Raw genomic sequence first — 23,383 nt, forward strand, 5'->3', positions numbered from 1 at the left:
ACTGTTTAAATTTGCAGCTTCTTTGCTGTTAAGGGAAATAAAAAAATATTAACAATTGGCCGAAAACTTGGCCCATCCATTTTCACCCAAAAGTAATTTTCTGGCTCTGTCATTACTTACATGTTTGTTAGCTGACACCTTTGTCTACAAATATTTAAAATCTGTACCATGATCTCAACCATTCAATATTCAGTTTTTACAATAATTGCTTTCAATAATTTAAATAATTGAAAAGTTCTAAAATGTGTAGAAGAGTGCAGTGTAGGAACAGCTCTTTGTTTATTTAACTCTGTACATGTCCTCTCTGAAAACCTCTTGCTCTTCACTGCTCTATATTTAGACCTAAAAAGTATCTACAAGAAAATTATCCCCCTCACCATGAGCCCTAGTTTGCCACTGATCTCTCTGTTGCATACTAAAGTAAACCACCTCCCAAACCCTCCACCAACCCCCCCCCCCCAACTTGCTGTCCCAAACACTACTAAGATTTCACTCTTCCAGGGATGTAGAAGAGAGCAGTAGTCAACCACAAGCAATTGGATTTACCTGAAAATAATCCTCCTAAGATTCTTAATTTACCTTTTTATAAAATCTGATTCAATTTTGTTTTTGAAACAGGGATTCTTTGGTCTCAGGTAAGAGAGAATATTGTGCTGTTTGAGTGTTCTGAGTGCATAGGCAAAATGCAAGTAATAAAAATGTTATGAGCTCTTAATCTGAGCAGGCTGGACTGACTTGTAAGAGTATCTACAGGTGATTTACTGTTGTTGCAAATTATAAAAATACATGTTGGTCTTGGACAGAGCTGCCTTCTGCTACATATCATAAATCAAACAAATTAGATAAAATAATCTTTGATACAGCATTGGATTCTTCACATACATTAATACAAATAAACACAATAATATGAAACACTCCAACACTCTCCTGTTTAAATTCAACAAGGACAATAATAATTTAACTATTGGCCTAATTAATGGAATTCTTTGGTAAATTCAAATGTAATTTTTTTGTTTGTTTGTTTTTGCTCATTGTCCCTTTGAAAAGGTGAACATTTTATTAAAGGCCCTCAGAAATGTGTTTAAAATGAGGTCTCCATGTTCAGTCTCACCATCGCTATGCTTCAGCAGGACATCTGAGGAATTCGCTGACCTGTTGCAGATGGTGGATTTATTTAGTGTGCGAAAACATAAATACCCCTCTTTGCAACAAGAGACCGGTGTCTTACACATAAGGTTGTCACTTGTAAGGTTGTTGAAACAGAAGTTTTTTTCCTGTTGAAAACTTAAATTGAACTGGTTCAATCCCAAAATATATTCATATTAATTTATGGACACTCAAGCACTATTTACCCACCAATTCTCATTACTGTAATAACGTTTTACTTATAATGCTTAAAGTAATTTTCATTACTATGAGGTATAATTACTTCACATTTTAAATAATAGTATATACTGCATATTTATATATTAGATATTTGTTTACACTCCGGCTTCCTCCCACCATCCAAAAGACATGCAGGCTAGGTTAATTGGTGTCTCCAAAAAAATTGCTCTAGGTGTGGATGTGGATGTGGAGGTGAGTGTGAGTGTATGTCTGTCTATGTGTGGCCCTGCGATGAACTGGCGACCTGTCCAGGGTGTCCCCCGCCTTTCGCCCAATGTTAGCTGGGATAGGCTCCAGCCCCCCGCGACCCTGTACACAGGATAAGCGGTTGCCAATGGATGGATGGATGGATATTTGTTTACATTACGATGATGAGAATATCATAATGACTATATTAAATGTGCAGCTAAATAATTAATAATAATAATTATTATTAAAATTGTTAAAATAATATTTTATAATTGTTAAAATAATATTACAATGCTCTTTTCTTCTATTTTTTTTATTTGATTTTGAAGTAAAATACTATTTTAGAAATAACTATTCATTTTAGAAAACTATTCAATTTTCTTGACATGTTTCATGAAAATCACACTATTAACAAACAAACCATACACAACTGGCAAAGAGCTATATATAATTCCTTTTAATGTGTATGTGTATTTCATATATGTGTATTTCAAATACCAGTGTTAAAGGGTTAGTTCACCCAAAAATGAAAATTATCCCATAATTTACTCACCCTCAATCCATCCTAGGAGCATATGACTTTCTTCTTTCAGCCAAACTTTGCTTCCGTATTCATCACTTCTCACCGGAGCTTACACTACGCCTACGTCATACGCCGAAACTCAACTGTCTTGTGAACGCTTGAACGGCCATTACCGGAAGCCAGTGATAACAGTTTATAAAGTTAGAAATATGGATATAGTTCTAAGAAAAACGCATCACTTCGCTTCAGAAGGCCTTTGTTAAACCTCTGGAGCCGTATTGATTCCTTTTTTGATGGATGGATGTGCTTTTTTGGGCTTCAAAATCTAAGGTACCATTCAATCCCATTATAAAGCTGGGAAGAGCCAGGATATGTTTTAATATAACTCTCATTGTGTTTGGCTGAAAGAAGAAAGTCATATACACCTAGGATGGCTTGAGGGTGAGTAAATAATGGGCTAATTTTCATTTTTGGGTGAACTAACCCTTTAAAATCACTGATCAGATTGAATGTCCTCCCCAGATCGCAGTGATGCCAGCCTCTGGAACACCTGCTCCAACCAACAGGAGGAAGAATCCTACTAAAATCATCACAGACTTCTCAAACATCTCACAAGGTGGTCAGTGGTGTCATTTCTGTGTGTTAATATACAAACACACAGAGAATGTGTGCATACACACAATCATAATGTCTCTTTTGATTCCCTGTTATGACTGGACGAGTATTCTAAATGTCACACATAATTACCAAATGCCTTGCTGGTGTCCTCTGTCAACTTAGTGCAAATCAGTGCCAGCAATATTAAATAGTCCCTAGGTTCTCACTAACTTTCTTTGGGTGCAAATCCCCACTCAGGAGGAACACTTTATTTATTGGCATGTTGAAGTAGAACATATACATATACTTGTCATAACCACACATTTATTGGAGCAAACTAGAGAGATTGGAAGAACTTTCATTTTAAACCCACTTTAATGTATTGCTGGGCCTCAGTTTCTATCTTAGAATATTCACAGTTTGAATTGTTTTTTAATGAACTGTCATTAGATTCGATGAAATCTCACATATAAATTAGTTATAATATGTTATAATATTCTTGTTTGTGCTAGAGTCGCAGGCTACCACTTCTCACAGTTTGTGAAGCACTTGCAATGTAATTATTCATCCTAGCTTTAAAGAAAATGTTTCTGTCATTTTATGAAAACCAGTGTAATGAGTGGTAAGCCTGAGCAGTACGCAGCTGATCAGTAATTCTGCTATAAAAAGTAATATCTCAAAGTCATTGTCAAAATGTGCTCTCCTCTAATGAGCAGCTCAGTGATTAGATGGTGTATGTGTGTGTGTGTGTGTGTGTGTGAAGGCTGCTTAGTTCTACTAGATTCACCCACCTCATATGCCAGGCAGAGTGCTTACAGTGGACAGTCTGTTTACAGAACAACATTTCAGCTAGCAATTCAGAGACAATTAAATTAACAGCTAAATTATTACTAATAAAAAGAGCTGTTGAATAGAGATCTCAAGCAGTTTTATTTTGTAAAACTATTGCAATTCAGTCTGTTTCAGCAGCTTGTCACACATTCTGTATGCACAAATACTGACAGACACAGATTCAGAGTGATTCATGCTCATGTTATGAATTTTCACTGAGAACAAGATCATTCTCATGGTTAAAAACCTACTATTGAAATGTAATTTCAGATTATGTATCTGTAAAGGTATCTGTAAAGAAGTATTGGAGGTTTGCCCTGCATAGCTAACAGGTTAGGACACAAAATCTATGATATGGTGATGTGCACATTGCATTGTTCTTTATACCCCCTAAGGCCCCAATACACACACACATACACAGACACACTGCTGAAGCAGGGCCAAGATCTGACTTTGTTTTGGTATACAGCTGACATTACATTAGAAAAGAAATATCATTAAACTAAATGTGTGCAGGCCTTCTATCCTTTAAAATGCATAAAATATTGTTCATATGTTACATCTCAAAAATACACATGTTGGAATTCTGTAAGACACAAGGGAAATGTTTATAGTGCTGTCAGTTTTATCTACATTTTGTGGTCATTTCATGGATTGAATGTAGTCTTGTTTTATTGGTGTGACAGTAGTCATCAATCTTCATTTTTCCTTCCTTATTGCTGATCTTGACCAGACCAGGAAGATGAAGAGGCCAAAGCCACTGAACTGAACCTGGGGACCAAAATCAAGGCCCCTAAAGATGTGATGTTGGAGGAGCTGTCCCTCATGAAAAACAAGGGCTCCAAAATGTTTAAGATGAGACAGCAAAGGGTGGAGAAATTCATTGTCAGTGACGAAAACCTGGTCAGCAATAGCATTGATAAATAAAGATTTATAGATTGATTACTTGGAACATGGATAGTTTAAGTAGAGGATGACGTATGTTCAGCCAGTCACTATCGCAAAAATAAACTCTGAAGTGGCTGTATTGAGTTTATAATTTTTTTTTGTGATAATGACTGGCTGATACATTATCATGCTCATTACATGGCTACTTATGTTTTATGCTACTTAAGAATGTTCATGCTACCCTCTTCCATAAAGTGGATGGGAACAATCTAAAAAAGGACTACAAACAAACAAATAAACAAACAAATGAACAAACAAACAAAAAAGCATCATAAAAGTAGTCCATATGACTTGTGCACTACATTGCAAGTTATATAGGTATGATAGCTTTGTCTGAGGTACAGACTAAAAATAAAGTCATTATGCATTGAAAATATTGCTTGACAGCTGTGGTCACTTTTATATTTTAATTTAACTTTTATTATTTGAAAAAGATCTACTAGAACATTCTTTTTTATATTTTTGTGCACTGGAAGAAAAAATGTACTACAGGTTTTAAAAGACATAGGTAGATTGTTGGCCAAGATTGACCAATCAGAATAAAGTATTCCACTGAATTGTATTTGGTAATCACAGAACACAATGGCTGAGCTCAGAATGGAATACTACTATTCTTACTACTTCTTCATATCATGTCAGAAATAATAAGAGTCGTATGAATGAATGCCACTCTGAACTCAGCCTACTGTATAAACAGTACTCTGTTAGCAATGTTAAGCATACTAAGAAAACAAGGATTCTCTACTATTTATCTCTCATAATTTTGTAGGAAAACCTCCAAAACCTGGCTCCTTCTCTGGGCTGCGAGATGATGACTCCACTTGCTCCATCTCCCAAACCAGATCCACCTCAAGGTAAATCTCACCTTTGACAAGTTTATAACACATGCTAAATTAATTTACAGCCTAGGAAGTGCATTTGTCAGAATTTTAAAATGAATAAGCTGTAATCATGCATTTGTTTGAACTATTTGTGAATCCTTTCTATGGCAGAGGTAGTAAATACTGAGGCAGAGAAGGAAAAGAGAAGGCCTGAGTATGTTAAAACATATGTATCACCATGGGAACATGCTATGAAAGATGATGAGGCACTTAAAAAAACCATGAAGATGAAAATGCCAGGGCCTCATGTTTACATGGAACTGCCCAAGTACAAGAGTTTTAACAGGTACTAAAATCACATCATTATTTAAATGTGCAGTTTTTTAATGGCACACATAAAATGTCTCTAACACCAGACAGATATCATTGAATTAGGTATCCTGAAATATCATATCTGTCTCTGTGACTGCCATCAGATTCTTTTTTTTCCCAAATAATAGCTATACTTTTTAATAGTTGCTTTCAGCGGATTATTGTGATAGCTCATCTACATGTTTTTATGTCCACAAGAATGGCTCTACCCTTTGGAGGATTTGACAAGGCCTCTCGCCTTGTGACCTTTGAGCCCCCAGAGGTCAACGTGTCCGCTGAAGAGCCACAAACAGTGCCTGTGTTGCAGGACAACCTTTGTTGTCGACCTTCTTTCAACCGCACTCCAATCGGCTGGACATGCAGTGAGGAGAACAGCCACATCCACTTGGAGCTCGATAACTTCTCCTTTGATGGCGAGACTGACGACCTCTGAGAAATCTGCCCATCTTTTGCTGAACAACACAGACATGTACATCCTCAATAATATACATAATTTAATGTGAAGGCTATGTGCACATACATACGCACATACAAAAACTAGCAAACATCTTATGCACTCACACCTACCTGTACACCTGGCAAAGAATGAATTGTGACATATTAGTATTTGCATGAGAATGGAATGACCAGTGAGAAAAAGTACCCCTCCCTGGCTTAAACCGTTTGCCTTTTCCTTCCATTTTTGTGTGTGCTGTTTCCTGTTTTCTCATGTGGAAACCCTTCAGTGCATGTTATGCTTAGCTAGTTCATATGCCAGAATACATTATGTCTTATTTACTGCAATGACCTCTTCATGTCATTTTACATGACGTGTACTAAATATATTTAAAAAAGCTTATATCTCAACCTGGCGGTACAATAAAACTGCATCCTTAAATAGATTATGATCTGATTTTTCAAACAGAGAAGCCAAATGAACAAAATGTGTACTCTGTTAAAGGGGTCAAGACACGAGGAATCAAATTTCCTTGAACTTTTGACAAATAAATGGCCATTACATAATAAAAATATACTGTAAATTTCAGAACTCAAAGTCCCTCTTCACTGCAAAAATAACATTTGTTGAAACCAAGCTTTCAAATCGTATATCCTCAGCATGGTGATGCCACTTCGTGGTTATGTGATTTCTGGTTGTTGGTGTAGAAAGCGGAGGCACATGGATACAAAAACGGAGGCGGGCAGATAAAGTGACACCCAAGACGGAGAGGTGCAGCGCTCTTGGTGTGCTCACATGTTAAGTTTCCTGTGTGTTGCAGTTGTATAGAGATGGTTCCACCTCTAAAAAACTAAATTGTGCCCAAGACAAAATGTGGTCAAATGGCAATTGTGAGAGGGGTGGGAATAGGGCCCCTACCTCTGCTCCTGTGTGGGTGATAAACAGATAAATATTTAAGTCCTTTTTACTATAAATTCTCCTTATTGAAAATAACCACTTCAGAAAAGGGTGCATAATTTCTTGTTCATTTCAATCAAATTTGACATTTCATTACATCTCAAGTATTCTATAAACAAATTAATCTCTGTAGTGACTGGAAAGCCACTTTGAACATTTTTCATAACAAATCTATTCCCCCCACTTAAGAAAAACAATGTGTTTAATGGGGGCCTTAAGCCCCTGCAACAGGGGGGCTCTTTACACCAAATACTAGCCTTTCACTAATTGGACAGTTATTGATAAAAAAAGTAATAATAATTTTGATATTAAATATTAGTTTAAAAATTAAATATTAGATCAAATTTCCTCAAAATCAACCTTTATTAATTACACGCATTAATCTAATGTAAGAGGACATTTTTGCAGTTCATAGTGTCAAACAGGTGTTTAGGAAAGTCCTGTGGTAGTTTTTGATGCTATTTAGTGTTTTGGAAGAAAATAAAATGTAAGGAGCATTTAGCCCCTTATACCCTATAGACAAAACAAACACAGATGCAATACGAAAAAAAAACAAAAAAACAATACAAAGATGTCAAAAGTAAGGATGGTAAAGTAAGCATTAACCTCAATGGATGGAATAGCAAAGTTTATTTTTGGTGAACTATACCTTTAAGGTTGATGACCTCCTTTTAAAAATACGTTAACGAAACATTTTTCTTCGAGTGCAAGTCAGCAATCAGCTCTCAGTTGTGAATTTAGGCCATACTGTTTGGTTTTACATGGATGCAGGATTTGCGCTTTTTTTATAATCCAAATTCGATTACGTAATTGCACTCTCACTTAGCTACAATACAGTGTGTACTAGCTCCACCAGATGGCACCAAGAAGATCATCAACCTGAGGAAAGAACAGGGGAAGGTCGCTATCGCGAGATCTTCATTCATTGGCTGCGGCGCTGGATGGCGCTGGTGGAAATTTGCGAGCGTGAGGTTGAGATTTCGCTCGTGTTCAGCTGAGCTTGGACAGGACGCGAGGCTGACCGCATCTGTGCGCGCGAGCAATAAGGTGAGTAAGCACTCTTTAAACTTGATTAATGAAGGCTTCATCAAGCGAAATCGGATGTACAATTAAATAAACAGTAAGCATCCCATCCACTATAAGTGTAACTTGAATTCCAGTAAGCTTGCATTCCAGATGTGATGTCGTTGTGTGAGGTGAAATTAACGGGATGCGTCTTCCTGCCTGCCTGAAGTCAAGGATGCTCTTAGCTTGGACCATTTATATGCTCTGCAAAACATTATGCAAAACATTAGGTCGCGAGTTTATAGCTAAAGTTGCATTTGACATGGTCATACTCTGCATTGAAATGTTTTTTTTTTTTTTTTTTTTTGCGTCTAGTTCTGATCGCACATGTAGTACTTTGTGTTCTAGTTCTTGCCTTTTTTTAAAGAGTTGTTCAGGCATTAAGATTAAGTTAGATTTTTACATTAGGCTAATGTAGATTAGACATGTAGATTAAACTTAATTTACAATTTACATCACGTGCAGTATATATGCCTAAAAATGCTGCACGTGCCTAATAGTTTTGGGACACCTCAACATCAGCTAGCACATGTTCCGTTTACAAATGATCCACTTGCACCAGTACAAAAAAGTTAATTTGTTTTAATTTATCAGTGTCTATTGTGCTTTTTCCTTTTAATGTTTAATGCTTTACATACATCTAAAAAGATAAAACAATTACAGTGAATGCTGTTCTGTAAATGATAGATTAATGTAATGTAGTATTGTAAATCTCATCACATAAAATGCTGATTATCAGAGCTTTCTTGGGGTTGAGTGCAGTGTCAGACAAAATGCAGTAATAACCAGTAAGTCTTCAGAGTGCATGGGTATGATGCACACTGACTGAGTTCGAAATGTTCCTGTCCCACACACACACTCACATAACATAACAACATGGTATCGTTAGATTTACCATGCACACAGGTTATAACAGATGCTCATTTCAGATGTGAGATCAGCAGTGACGTCTGATTTCAGACTTAAAGATGTTTTATTATGAGTGGACAGCAATTGCTGTTACTATTTTAGGATGAATAAACTCCATTAATGTGGAATGATAACAAATTATTTAAGATGCAGTGCCCTTTGTTTCTATTTGTTTGCCAGTTGCCGACATTAAATGAGTATGATTATTTAAATGTCTGCCGTCCCTGAGAAGAGCTGCTCAGGCCCATTAGGAGGCCCCTGTGCTTTTATGGACTACATGAGTGGCCCTCATGGGGGTCATCAGTCAATTGCGTTCTGCACTCCACAGAGAGAAGTGCTGTGTCGTGTTGGTAAAAGCTTGGGAAAATGAAATGAGGCACTCTCTGTGGCGGTGTAACCTTTCTGTCTTATTTCATCATGCAGCTCAGGTTGTAGTTCTTACACAATGTGATTGTAAAGCCGTTTTAAGTCCCCTCTCAGAGCACGTCACTTTGAATGTTTACAGCTGGGGGTGGGGGTTTGGAAAAGATTGGATTTTTATCAGCTTGTGTGATTATATTTCTTCTCTGAGGCTGAGTGGAAATGCTAGGTGGTATTTGGCATGGTTGTTAATTGGCAGAATTGTAGAGGTTGGTCATAGAGCTGCTTTTAGATTAGATGCTTCTTGTCCCCGGTAGCACTATCAGACTCAAGATTATAATGTGCTTGCTGCTTCTGTTTAAAAAGTGACCAGTGGAGCCATAGTCCCAGTCTTCTGCAGCATGTTTATCAACTGTGCTGCCCTTAAATGATCTCATAGTACTTCAGCAAATCATCAAATGTTCAGTAAACTGAATTCAAATGCAATTCTGTGGACTTGATGATGTAGCTAGTTTAAATAGTTAGATTACTTATGCATTTTTAAATAAAACTTTATTCATATAAGTGGTTGCAGCACATGCTGGTTTGATTTTGTCGACTCAACAAGGTTGTAATAATTTGCAGGAGATGCTCATTTTGAATGCAGTTGTCTATCTTCATGTCTATTTGCAAGTGTAACAAAAGAAAATTGACATGCACATCATTCTCATAGCCTTGTTTCATATGGCATAAAGTCAGTGTCAAACTGAGAAGAACAGCACTAAATGGACTGGAAAGAGTGAGAGAGTGAAAGTAAGGTGACACAGCATCTTGATCATAAGCACTCTCTGTCTTTCTTGCTTTTGCCTCCACTTGTCCTTGACACCTTGCATTTTCTCTTCCCTTGTCTGCTAATGACACATTGTCGCATGAAATGTTTGGCTGCCAGTGCAGCTAAATATCAAGCAATAGTTTGATACGGTCAGTGATTTATTTTATAGGATACATGAAAAATGGGAAAATGAACCATTCCAGGTGCTTTGCTATCAATCTCTGTGAATATTAGCTTACATTACATTTTATTTGATGTATAATCATCAGTCACTTATGCCAGTATGTTATTAAGTGTTAAAGCTGAAACACTGATATTCAAAATAAATATTAATTTAAATGCATTTTCATGCAGTCATAACATTAAATTGATAACATTATAAACTGTATACAGTGGCCCCAAAAAGTATTTGGACACTAAGGCCACACTTAAACATTTATGAATTTCATTAAATGAAAAAATATATAAAATATACAGTAATATATATATATATATATATATATATATATATATATATATATATATATATATATATATATATATATATATATAGTATATATATATATATATATATATATATATATATATATATATATATATATATATATATATATATATATATATATATATAGTATAGTAATATATATATATATATATATATATATATATATATATATATATATATATATATATATATATATATATATATATATATATATATATATGCCAAATGTGCCATTTCAGAAAAAGTGGGAGCCACTGCTTCACAAGAGTCATGTAATTGAGAGCCATGCTTGTAAGAGCTAAATTGCTTTTAAAGTAATAGTGGTGTTCTCATAGTTTGTCTTGACATGTTTGCATTGCAGAGAATTGAGAAAGCATTATAGAAAGTGGGGATAATGAACTTGGGTCCTCTCCATTGTCGGGTGTGTCTATTTGGAGCTACACATAACCCACTTACTGGGAAACCATATTCTGCCTCCTGAAGGAGAGAGCATGGGAGAATGTGAGAGAAAGTCAGAGATAAAGAGAGAGAGAGCAAGGGACAAGTTCAAAACTCTCACACAGAGGTGTGATGTGTAAGATCTGTTCTCTCCTCAGTCAGAGGCATCCTCATAGCACTCCTCATCTATCACTTGATGAGCCTGGAGTGGATCATGTTTGTACCACAGATGTCTGGCTCACGTTTTTGGTTTGCACTGTGGCTTGGTTAGCGGTTCACTACAGGAATCCAGAAATGGTGTGACTTGACCATATGTGGTTTGGATTCTGACTGTAAACCCCAGGAGCTTCAGCCATGTGAATCCGCTGCAAAGAAAATTGCATGGGAATAAGACATTTAATGTGTTTGGATCGGATTCCTCTTAATTATACCACTTCCATTAACCTTACATTTAACCTACAATTCCATTAACCTACTATTCTATTCTATTATGATTCCATTAATAATTATTTTATAACTTTTTAGATGAAATATTTGGAAATAAGATGCTTTTCTTGCTGTATTTACTGCCACCATCAGTCTGTTGCCTTATGAAGCTTATGAAACAGCCAAAACCACCATAGACAGTGAGGGGGAGATGTACCCCCGTCCCCGTCCCCCACCCTCAATATTCAGAATATTGTACCCTTTATATGCACTTGTTCCACGAGACTGGCTTGTGCTGCACGCTTCTGAACAAACAGCGAATCATACACACACATCGATGTCTTTTCTGTCATCTGTTCTTTAAAATATAATAAAGTGTGTTTCTTCAATTGCTTGTCTTTGTATCTAAAAGAAATTCATTGGGATATTTACCCGATATCATTGATATATGAAACATCTTCCTATCACCCAAACCGACTTTGTTTCCCCCATCCGACTTTGTTTCCCCTCTCCCCACAATATTTGGTTGCATACTTGTATTTCATCCATTCATTCATGTTTAAAAAATACTACTTATCACAAAAAACGTCTGGGTTACTGTTGTATACTCATGACGTGTTGATGTAGTGACACTAGGGGTCGAACTTGGGAGCCCCAAACACATATTTTTGAAAAGGCCAATGAGTATTGGCGAGTGGAATTTGCGTGCCACTCCCCCGGATATACGGATATAAAAGGAGACAGCTTGCAACCACTCATTCATGTTTTGCTGAGGAGCCGAGTCCTGGGCATTTCAGTGGGTAGTTCAGTGTTGTGGCAGGAGGGACACAGAATCTCGTTCCCTCCATCAGGGAACGGAGGTTACAACAGTAACCAAGATGTTCCCTATCTGTCACTTACTCGACGTTTTGTTGATGTAGTGACACTAGGGGTCCCTATACAAAATACCACAACCAGCAGAACTGTGTTACGTGGATCGGCAGTGCAGGTGCTGGCAGGCTGTAGTGTGCATAATAACAAGTGCACACAGCCCCCATCGTAACCTTCCCATTGCCCCACATAAGTTGCATAGTCCCTCGTACCCAAGGGAGGGGACAAGATGTACTTACAATGGAAATTGGCCGCACCAGCTGTTCTGAACTTTTCTCTCTTTTTTGAAAAAATGAAATTCACTTAGCTGGGACCAAGATACATTCGCACCAGGGAAGGTGTTCTTTTTCCCGCATGGAGAAAAGACACCACAGAGACCACATCCTGCCTGAAGGGGAGGTTAACATGTGGAGAATACGTCACATGGACTTACCAACTGGGAAGTACCACACATGGAAAGGAGTCCCCACGGTAGGTCCTACCTGGAAGGGAGGAGCCCTACAATGCAGCGACTGGTGGCAGAGCAGAACTCTGCCCAAATTAAGACAGGTTTACCGTCAGAGAAACTGTACCATGGAAAATACCTAATTTGGGATTACCTACAGGGAACCACCACACATGGAGCACCTATCCCAAGTACAGGGGCTGACCTGACAGAGCATACTTCATGAGTACTGGGCCTGGCATTGAATTCCTCTGCCAAATTCACCTGCCACAGGTTGCTGGGGGAGGAAGGACATCCGGGGTACACCGGTCCCGGGAACTCACATGGATGAAAAAAGCACACGTTATCCCCTCAAGGAGGGGAAAGCCACTAAGTGCCAGCGGGACATCCAGCCAGCTGCCCGTAACTTACCTGTTTGTACCTTCTAACACAGGGCTCAACCCGGAGATCTCACGAAGGTATTAGGTGTCGCCCAGCCCGCTGCTCTACAGATGTTTGTTAGAGAGGCGCCATTTGCCGGGGCCCAGGAGGATGCCACACTCCAAGTGGAGTGTGCTCATACTCCCAGGGGGGACGGTGCACCCTAGGCCTGATATTCCTTGTGATGGCAGCCACAATCCATTGGGCAATCCTATGTTTGGAGACAGCCTTCCCCTTCTGCTGTCCCCCAAAACAGACAAAGATCTGCTCAGAGCAACTAATGCTCTCTGTGCAGTCCATGTAAATATGCAAAGAGCTAACTAAACAGCAATGAACTGCCTGGACGGGGCAGCCCTTGCAAGTTCACCACCTGATCTCTGAAAGGGGTAGTGGGAAGGTTGGGCACATAGCCCGGCCGGGTTCTCAGGATCATGTGAGAGTATGCCGGACCGAACTCTAGGCACGTATCGCAGAGAATGCCTGCAGGTCCCCCACCCTCTTGATGGAAGTGAGCGTAATCAGGAGGGCCATATTCAATGAGAGGGCCTTTAGCTCGACTGACTCCAGGGGCTCAAACAGGGAACTCTGTAGGCCCAGCAAGACCACAGAGAGGTCCCACGAGGGAACGAGGCGTGGCCTAGGAGGATTCAACCTCCTGGTGTCTCTAAGGAACCTGGTGATCTGTTTGTACTTTCCCAAAGACTTACCATCTCTCCCTGACTTTGCACAAGGTCTGTGCAAGCAGGCTCACTGAGGGAAACATACTTGCGCAGGCCCCGGGTCCAGCTGTCTGCCAATGTGTCCTTGCCAAGCGGGGCCTCGGTCAGGGAGTACCATAGCAGGCAGTGGGAGGATTCCTGGGAAGCAAACAGGTCTACCTGAGCTTTGCCGAATTGACTCCAAATCAGCAGGACCACCTGGAGGTGGAGTCTCCACTCTCCTCTGAACATTTCTCATCACAACAGCACGTTCACTGCACGATTGATTTCGCCTGGGATATGAGTGGCCCGCAATTATTTTAGTCACTGCTGACTCCAAAGGATGAGATGGAGGGCGAGTTGTCATATGTGACATGAGCGTAAACCGTCTTGGCGATTTATATACTCAACCGTTGCCGTGTTTTCTGTCCAAACTAACATGTGCTTCCCCTGGACCAGTGGCCAAAACCTCTGTAGAGCCAGCAATACTGCCAGTAACTTGAGGCAATTGAAATGCCAATGCAGTCAAGGTCCTTTCCAGGAGCCTGAAGCTGAGTGCCTGTTGCAAATGCCGCCCCAGTGTCTGTTGTGACAACAACACGCAAGGACACTTGTTCTAGGGGAACCCCTGCCCATAGAAATGCAAGGTACGTTCAAGGGCTGAACGTGCATCGGCAGACCGGCGTGATAGCCACACAATGCGTACCGCGGCGCCATGCCCATCTCGGGAACATGAATGTACCCATCCTTTAGGTCTATTGCCGCAAACCAATCTTGATGCCTGACGCATGACAGAAAGTGCTTCTGCATCAGCAATTTGAACAGGAGCTTGTACAGGGCCTGATTCAGAGTCCCTTCTTCATCTTGGCTGGAGGGACAGGCTCTATCGTGTACTTCTTTAGATGGACAGTGATCTCCGTATGCAGAACTGCGGTGTCCTTGTCTACTACCGAGGTAAACCGGACGCCATTGATCCTGGGCAGTTACCTGGTGAACTGAATCGCGTAGCTTAGTCGGATCGTCCTCTACAGCCAGCATGATTGGTTTGAGTGCGCTAACCACACCTCCGAACTCCGAGCAAGGGGCACCAAGGGGACAATCGCCTTTGACATACCTGCGGTTGGGGCCTTGTGGCAGGGTGGAGCAGGAACTGCCACGACTGGTCTGCGATGGGAGAGGAGGCTGGTAGACAGCCATAGACACAGAGTGTGTGACCCAGAGAACAAGGAATCCACTCTTTTTATTTTTTAAATGGAGTGCCGCAGCCCCTTGGGTGTGCGAGGAAATTTGGAACAAAAGATTCTCCTCCCGGCCCTCCACCAGGGGATGGAGTGGTCTGTGTACCACCTCCTGGCTTGCAGCAGATTTCCTCACCCCTTGGTTGCCCGTCTCAGGGATGCTTTGAAGCCTTCCTGGGGTACTTGGTTTCGGACTGAGGGACGGGGGGAATCAGCTTCCTGCGGGAGGCTCTACGCCTGGGCCGAGCCTTTGGCTTGGGCTGGGGAGGATCCGGTGTTACTGTCGCAGGATGACACCCTCTGTGATAAGCAGACTGGGTGTGGGATCTCGGTAGGAAGAATCACGCTGAGGCAAGATGTGCTGGATGGCCTCCGTCTGCTTCTTGACTGTCGAGAACTGTTGGGCAATGTCCTCGACAGTATCGCCGAACAGGACACCTTGACAGATGGGCGCGTCAAGAATGCAGACCTTGAGCCACAGGTGGTGCTTCAGGACCATCATGGTGGCCATCGCCTGCCCGAGAGCCTGTGCTGTGACCTTCATCACCCGTTGGGCGAGGTCGGTCACCGAGTACGGCTCCTGCATCAATCCCTTGTCAGGAAAACCCTCGTACAACTCTTTCAGTGCGTAATACACTGATATCAGTCTCACAAGCCTTAAGTACACGACACTAACAATTCATCATTCATTTTGTCAGACGAGAATAATGACTAAAAATCACACTAGTTCATTTTGTGATTTTTAAATTTGATTAATTGTTCATTTCAATGTAAAAGGAGTAACAGAGCACATGCTCTGAGCATTTGTAAGCAGTTGTGTGTCAGGCAGTCAGAATTAAGTTGGTTTTCTGTACTACTGGTACTGCAGAAACATCTTGAATTGACTTGGTACCGAAGAACCGGTGATTTTGACATCACTACCCTGTAGTGACGCTGAATAGAAGTGCAGCAAACATTGTACGAGTATTTTATTACATTGTTCCACCTATACTGGCAGAAGATGTTTAAGAATCATTAACAGAACCAAAAGTCATAAAAATCATCCAGTTCTCAGTTAAAAAAAAGAATCTGGTCTTCGTTAAGGCTTCTTACTACATCGGGTGTATTTTTCCAGTGAGTCAAACAGAGATGGGGGGAGCCTTTTGAGAGGTGGTGTTGAATGTGTCATTCTGCTGAAGGAGTAGATGCCACCTGCGGAGTCTGCCTTTCTAACAACACTCTCACTATCACTGCGTTGACATGGTAACCTGTGTCTCTGCAGGGGGTGTGACCTTGTCAATCCATCCATATTATTTTTTCCCATGAGAGGATGCTGGAAGCATGCAAACACTCATGCTCGCTGCAGGTGAGGTATTGCCAAAATGGCTGCTAGCAATTAGATCAAGGCCGTGTATGATGTTGTATCTAAGTTTCATAACCACAAATCTCCTGACTTATTGTTGGATTAGACCAAAGTCAGATAAGATGCCATAATTAAAGAAGCTGTAAGCTATTTTCTTTGAGTGCTGCATAAAATCAGACACTTTTTGTCTTTACGTGTGCTAGTTTGCTGATGTTGCGATTATTAAATAATCACCTGAATGCGGTTATTTGATCTAACCACGATGATTTTGAACTTTAAATTCCGATCACGCTGTTGGACACTCTGTGTTAATGACACCCGGTGACAAAGTGGAGTGGTAAAATGATGAAACGGAATCTCAAAGGTTTTGTTTCATGAGAAATAAGTGCCCATGGGTTCAATCAAAGAGCATGTGAAATTGAAGAAATTAGGACAGAAATATCTTACTATTGAATAATATATAATTTACAATACTAACAATCTAAATATAATACAATAAATAATAAAAAATAATAAAATATTTTTTATGAGATCATTTTTTATAATGAAATTAGAACAGATCTATCTAACTATTGCAGTATACATATGTATGTACTGTAAATGTAACATTGACCAACAGAAAATTGACCAAAAAGAGAGACATTTGAACTATTTAGATATTTTTTGATTTAGATTTATTTTCAGGTCATTCAAAAGTTTTAAAAGCCTTAAATCATTTATCCCTATTTTATTATTTGATTTGTATATATTAAGTTAAATATGTAAAAATGACTTCTTAAGGTGTATGCACACATACACCTTAATAAATATGACAATGTACATGACAATTAATTGTAAAAGCCCTGAAATCTTCCTAGGCTTAAAACAGACAATTAATTGTCATAATCGCAATTATTTGTTTGACACTTAATCCTCAGCAAAATGTCATTATCGTGAAAGCCCTAGGTTGGATGATATGTTTTTCAAGAGTGGGGTTTTAGAGAAAGGGTATGTGGTTGAAACGACTGCTCTAATTCAGTGACAAAGTCTAACAGAAGTTTCCAAAATGTCTGAGATCTCTTAAAACAACTTAAATTTGACACAAGGAATTTGATGCTGTGAGGAAGCGTTTTGTCCACTGACAATGTGTGGAAATACTACTTTCTACATATTTTCTAGGCTGAATGATTATCACCCAGTTATGCAACAGTACAACATATGAAATGGACTGTACTTCTATCCCTTTACAGCCATGTTTTCGTTCAAAGTACATTATCATCTAATCTAAGAAAGGTTTCTAATACAATTGGGCTGTTGCCTTTGAATACCAGACTCTTGCACAAAATAAATTGAGATGTCCTTTTGGCTAAGATTAACTCTTATCCCGTAATGATAAATCCTTTTTAACAAAACTGATTTGTCAGAATGAGCTAAGTCAGCGTATGACTCATCAGTTTGATCAGGCATTCATAAGAATCGAGGACTGAAGAACATCTGCAGTCACTGGAGACTGAGGAATCACATGTGCATCCTGCTGTGCATGTCACTGGAGTTATGTTTGAACTGTGAAGTAAACTGTCTTCATTTCTTCCCTTATGCTGTTATTAAGTGGGATCAGAGAGCAGTCAGCTGATCACCGGTTGCTTTTCGGCAATTAGTCTGTTTCTCTCCATCTCTTTTGCTGTGGTGCTGCACTTCTTCGTGTGCTGGATTGTGGGCTCTCCTGTGAAGCCATTTAGGGTCAGTGCACATGTAACTGGGTGAACATTGCTTCATTTGGCAGCATCTCGCTAATGGACCAAATGCAGGAAGAGAGGAAAATTACTCAGAGAAAACATTTGCACTTTAATTAATTTTTTTTCTCTCATTCAGTGCATGGGTTTTGATTCAGTACAGGTGGGATGTATGAACTCGCAGAAATGAAAAACATATTGACAGGATCACTTTAGACAAAATCAATTTGTGTAATATGACAAGAAAATTACCAATGTGGCAGATAGGCCTGGGAGTGTAGGAAAAATGAAGCCGATATGATTTCCCTAGCTACTGAGAAGTGTGCTTCATTTGGATGCTGCTTAGGCACAGTTCCATTAATATATATATATATATATATATATATATATATATATATATATATATATATATATATTGCCAATTTTCAAAAGTCAATAAGAAATAAAAATGTACTCTTTTGAATTCTTAATGTACTATGTTCCTTGTCCTGGTCCTTGTGTGCATGATTCATCTGTGCATGTCATTGCAAAGAATTTATTTTCCTCTCAAAATTTGTTATCAAAATTACTTTACTTTTCTGTTGATGTCACTCAAGGATGCCGCCATTTCACTGCATCCGAAGTCATTCATTTCCACCAAAGAGAGGCATGGGGGATGTGTGAAGTTCCGAATCTCTGTGAATGTGGAATTTTTAGGATCCATTTGAGCTTCTAATGTGTTGAAATGTTTCAACTTGTGTGATTAAATGTGACCACCCGACCGGATGTTATGTATTCCATTTAAAACTATGAGCATGAAGTGAGAAATTTACAGTAAACCTTTTTTCCCCTAAACTATATGCCTAATGGCGACAGCAGATTGGATGAATGATTACATCAGAAATTATCATTTGCATTGCAAATATACCACAAAACCAATTTCTGTGTGGTTTAAATTTTTAAATCTGTCATTAATTTCTGCACGTGCAAAACCTTCATATTTAAATTTAAATCTATGAATTTGTACAATCATAGTAATACCAATAATATTTAGAATAATAGTAACTGAATAGTAATTATGTTTTTAATTGAATTCATCCATTTGCTCAACAAAATCACAAACCGTAATTTCATGGCAGCAAACCTCAGAAAACAAAACCAGTTACTTTAATAACTTTTTCAAAACTTAATTTTAAATGTTTGATATTTCTATATGTCCCAAAGGCATTGAAAGTTTACCACGACAATTTACATGATGTCATGAAATTTGCATTTTAATTGCATTTTTAATAATGATAGAAGCTGTTGTCACTGTTTGAAATTTCAGGTTTTAAAAATTAAAATAGAATTACAAATTTAACAATGATTTAATAACTATATTATAAAAATAACAATTTAAGTGCTACCACATCAAAACAAAGCCTTGCATAGATGAGCTTATTTATTAAATTCTTTAATATTTACAGTGTTTTCTAAAGTTAAAATATTTCATAATGTATGATTGTGCCTTTGAATATTAAAGTATTTGAATATTTACAATTGTTTTGCACTTACGACATTTTGTTACATGTTTGTTTATATGCAATTGTATGATTGACATTAAGTTTACATTGATATAACAAGCGCTTAACTGATACAGTCTCTTTAAGAGAATAGCAGCTAGCACTTGTTTACAGTTGAATAAGCACAGATAAACGGAGAGAAGGTTGGTTTTCCCTTATCCGTGCAATGCATGATTAGAATGAATGTATCTTTTTTTTTATCTTTTTGTGTACCAGCTGACTGTAAATAACAGAAAGGATATTAAAAGACATGAAATAAAAATGTGTGTGGATCTCGTCTTTGGACACACTACAGGGAACAAAGCAAAAGGAAACTTTTACTTGCATGTGTATTGACTTGCTTGTAAGTAAGTAGTCTTGCTTTAAAATGGAGAAGGTTTTGAAAACAGTCAGTGGAAAAGTTACAAAAGTAGAGCTGACGTTATTAAATGCAATAAAAATGTAATTATGGCATATCACGGCTCAACTAAAGCGATGGTGACATCGTAATCCACAACACCTCTGGTCCCACTGCAGACAAATAAGATACATTTCCTTCAGAGTGCACACTCACGAGACACAACACACAGTTAAAGATGAGGCTGAATCCAGCATCTTTTTAGACAACGTCTTATTCAGTAAAAGGATTGCGGTGCGGAAAGGGAAAATTCACCCAAAAATGAAAATTCTCTCATCATATACTCACCCTCATGCCATCCCAGATGTGTATGATTTTCTATCTTCAGCAAAACACAAATGTAGATTTTTTGAAGAATATTTCAGTGAATGGGTGTCAACATTTTGAAGCCAAAATCCACAAAAAGGCAGCATAAAAGTAATCTTTATGACTTCAGTGGCTATATCCTTGTTTTGAGATACGATATGACAGGTGTGGGTGCAGATCAATATTTAAGTACATTTTTGTCATAAATTCTCCTCTCTACCAAGTCGGGGGCGATATGCAGGAAGAATGCAAATCACCAAAAAGTGAAGGAAAAAGGACTTAAATATTTAACTGTTCTCACCCACACAAATCATATCGCTTCAGAAGATATGGATTTAACCAGCAGAGTCGTCTCGAGTACTTTTATGTTCCTTTTATGAAGCTTCAAAAATTTGGCACCCATTCACTTGCATTGTGTGGACCTACAGAGCTGAGATATTCTTCTGAAAATCTTTATTTGTATTCAGCTGATGAAAGAAAGTCATACACATCTAGGATGGCATGAGGGTGAGTAAATGATGAAAGAATTTTTGGTTGAACTAACCCTTTAAGTTTCTCTTCACTATACACAACTCAATCTCTGAATAAAAACGGAATATTTACTAGCCAGTGGCTAATAACAGACTTATTTTAGTCACATTGTGCAACATTTAGTCGCTTATGTGAGTGATTTACTCGCAATGTAGAGGGCCGCCTGGTATATAATATCTGTGTTTCACCATCCAATCAATTCCCGATAAATTTTTATATTGATAAATATCCTGTTTCACTCAAAAATACATTACGTTACATAAGTAAAATGGGTTGTGCACGACAATACACATTGACTTCAACATGACTGAAACATCACATATGATGGGGGAAAAAACCCAAACAAAAGAAAGCTCAAAGGAAGTAAAGCTGCCTGTCTGTCTTGTTGATTGTTCTGTTTAATTCTGTCCTAAACCCCTGTGATAAGGCTTGTGCCCTTTAGAAATTAATTGCTTTCTGATAACACTGTCTTGCTCCTCAAGCCATAATATTGCTCATTCTAATAAACTCAAATGCTGTTGCCATTGGACACAAATATAAAGTATTGTAATCAGCATTGTAGCAACTGTAATGTTGTTGAAAGAGATTACCTCAATTGGAGCTATGTGATGGCAGCTGAACAAACACCTATCTTCAGATAGACCAACAAACTCAGTGCACGTCAAATGCATTTAATTATGCCAGAACATGTGATGCCTAGGAGAGTGTAAAAAGTGCTTTCCATGAGAATGGCTCTTGGTTGTACTGAGCAATATCAAACATAATAATTTTTTTGTGATGTACCGTAACTCCAGTGAGGGGATTGCTATGATGACCTAATGACCTCTACTGGTGGCTGTTCGCTTATGGTGCTCTTGAACAAAGTCCCATAAAGACAAGCCAGCTCACTCGCAGCTATTTTCGGTGTAGGCAAGTTAACTAGCACACAATTACAGCTCCCATCGACTTCAAAGGGAAAAGACTGAAATCTCCAACATTATTTGTCACGATTACATGTAAATAACATATTTAAAATCAGCAAAAAATATAAAAACAATTGCTCAAATTATGCAAAAACAATTAAGTATTTTTTATAGGCACGATTGCAGTTTTTCGAAATAAATGTAGCCAACTTGTATGCATTTGGCAGTAAATATCAGACGTTTAATTGTTTCTTTGGATTAACACAGTACTTCACCATATGTGTTATCTACCACTTTAATGTGTAATAGTATCTGAGCGAGGAGATTATCAGTGCAAGGTTTTCCCAGTTCATGAGCTGTGCGTGCTGTTCAGCTTAATCCCTGAGGATGAAATTGCTCAACTCAAGTCAGAAGAGACAGCATTTAAGTGTTTTAATGTCATTATTTTCACTATTGCATCATGCTCATCATCCTGTTTGTAGATATAATACAGTTGGAGACACTTGGACATTTTCATCTTTATGTTTTACAATGCATTCGGTTACAAATCATGAGTGGACACTTCAATCATTGTACTCAAACCGCAAGGGTATAATTCCATGTTTACTATTAAACCAGTTATTTTCTGTAATCAGACTCTGGGATGGAAATATTTCTTTGTTTGAAAGTTTTTAAATAGATCTTATGTTGTATTATGTAATACATGGAGATTTTTTTGTTACATATTGTATACCCCTGTCTTGTTCTAATGCTCTTTAATGTGTAACGGTACTCTTATTTCTATATATTATTGCATTAATCTAATAATAAAAAAGTAATTATACCCCCTGCTCACCATACATCCTGTTTAAAATAATAAAACAACATAACACCATTTTTCTTTACTTCATCCCTGAATAATGATTGTACGGTGAGGTAGGTCTATTTAGATTAAGTATTTGAGATGAATTGTACATAAAATAGTCCATAATAATTCAGAGCTGTGGGCACTGTCATTGAAACTGCATCGGAAGTTGTTTCATGCTACTAAGTGAAGCAAACGCAGAAGTGTGATAAAGGCCTATTGGAGGATGGCCATACATCCCCATTTTCCGGGGACAGTCCCAGTTTTTGGTGGCCTGTCCCCGAATGGAGCTATCCCCAGAAATGTCCCTGTTTTTCCTGAGCATTCAAGACAGCGTTGATAGTGAAATATTACATTGCAAGAAAGCAAGAAATGTGTTGTTTATTTTGACCAACAGAGGGGGCTGCTCGCTATAGCAGCTTCAATACATTCGCCTTCCTTTACTGATTACTTGGTCGGGACAGTTTTGCCATTACAATCTGGACCAGGCAATTGAAGAGAATGATCAGCATTGTTATAAGCTTCAAAGTAAGGCACATATTAGCTATTTATGTTATAAAGTT

General features: G+C 38.4%; 2 protein-coding genes across 11 annotated transcripts in view; both read left to right on the top strand.

The window, feature by feature from the left end:
• Window positions 1–498: 498 nt before the first annotated feature.
• On the top strand, window positions 499–6,683 carry LOC127633606 (myozenin-1-like). 2 transcript variants are annotated; one of them, XM_052112827.1, is made up of 6 exons: window positions 499–635; window positions 2,621–2,717; window positions 4,260–4,429; window positions 5,244–5,328; window positions 5,467–5,641; window positions 5,866–6,683. In XM_052112827.1, the coding sequence occupies exons 2-6, from the start codon at window positions 2,630–2,632 to the stop codon at window positions 6,098–6,100; spliced, it is 753 nt and encodes a 250-aa protein (XP_051968787.1). In that variant the 5' UTR covers window positions 499–635; window positions 2,621–2,629; the 3' UTR covers window positions 6,101–6,683. The 2 variants fall into 2 exon arrangements, with proteins under 2 accessions (XP_051968787.1, XP_051968788.1); XM_052112828.1 differs by having other exon boundaries at window positions 2,621–2,714; window positions 5,866–6,681.
• A 1,329-nt stretch (window positions 6,684–8,012) lies between these two features.
• LOC127633308 (inactive ubiquitin carboxyl-terminal hydrolase 54-like) overlaps window positions 8,013–23,383 on the top strand; it is a 184,927-nt gene continuing 169,556 nt past the window's right edge. For 8 of the 9 annotated variants that reach the window (XM_052112324.1, XM_052112329.1, XM_052112330.1 and 5 more), the window contains exon 1: window positions 8,013–8,107. The gene's annotated coding sequence lies outside the window, so the exon portion shown is untranslated. The remainder of the gene's footprint in view (window positions 8,108–23,383) is intronic. The other variant, XM_052112325.1, reaches the window with a different exon arrangement.

The sequence above is a fragment of the Xyrauchen texanus genome, chromosome 40, assembly GCF_025860055.1.
Source record: "Xyrauchen texanus isolate HMW12.3.18 chromosome 40, RBS_HiC_50CHRs, whole genome shotgun sequence".
In the NCBI taxonomy this organism is placed as follows: Eukaryota; Metazoa; Chordata; class Actinopteri; order Cypriniformes; family Catostomidae; genus Xyrauchen; species Xyrauchen texanus.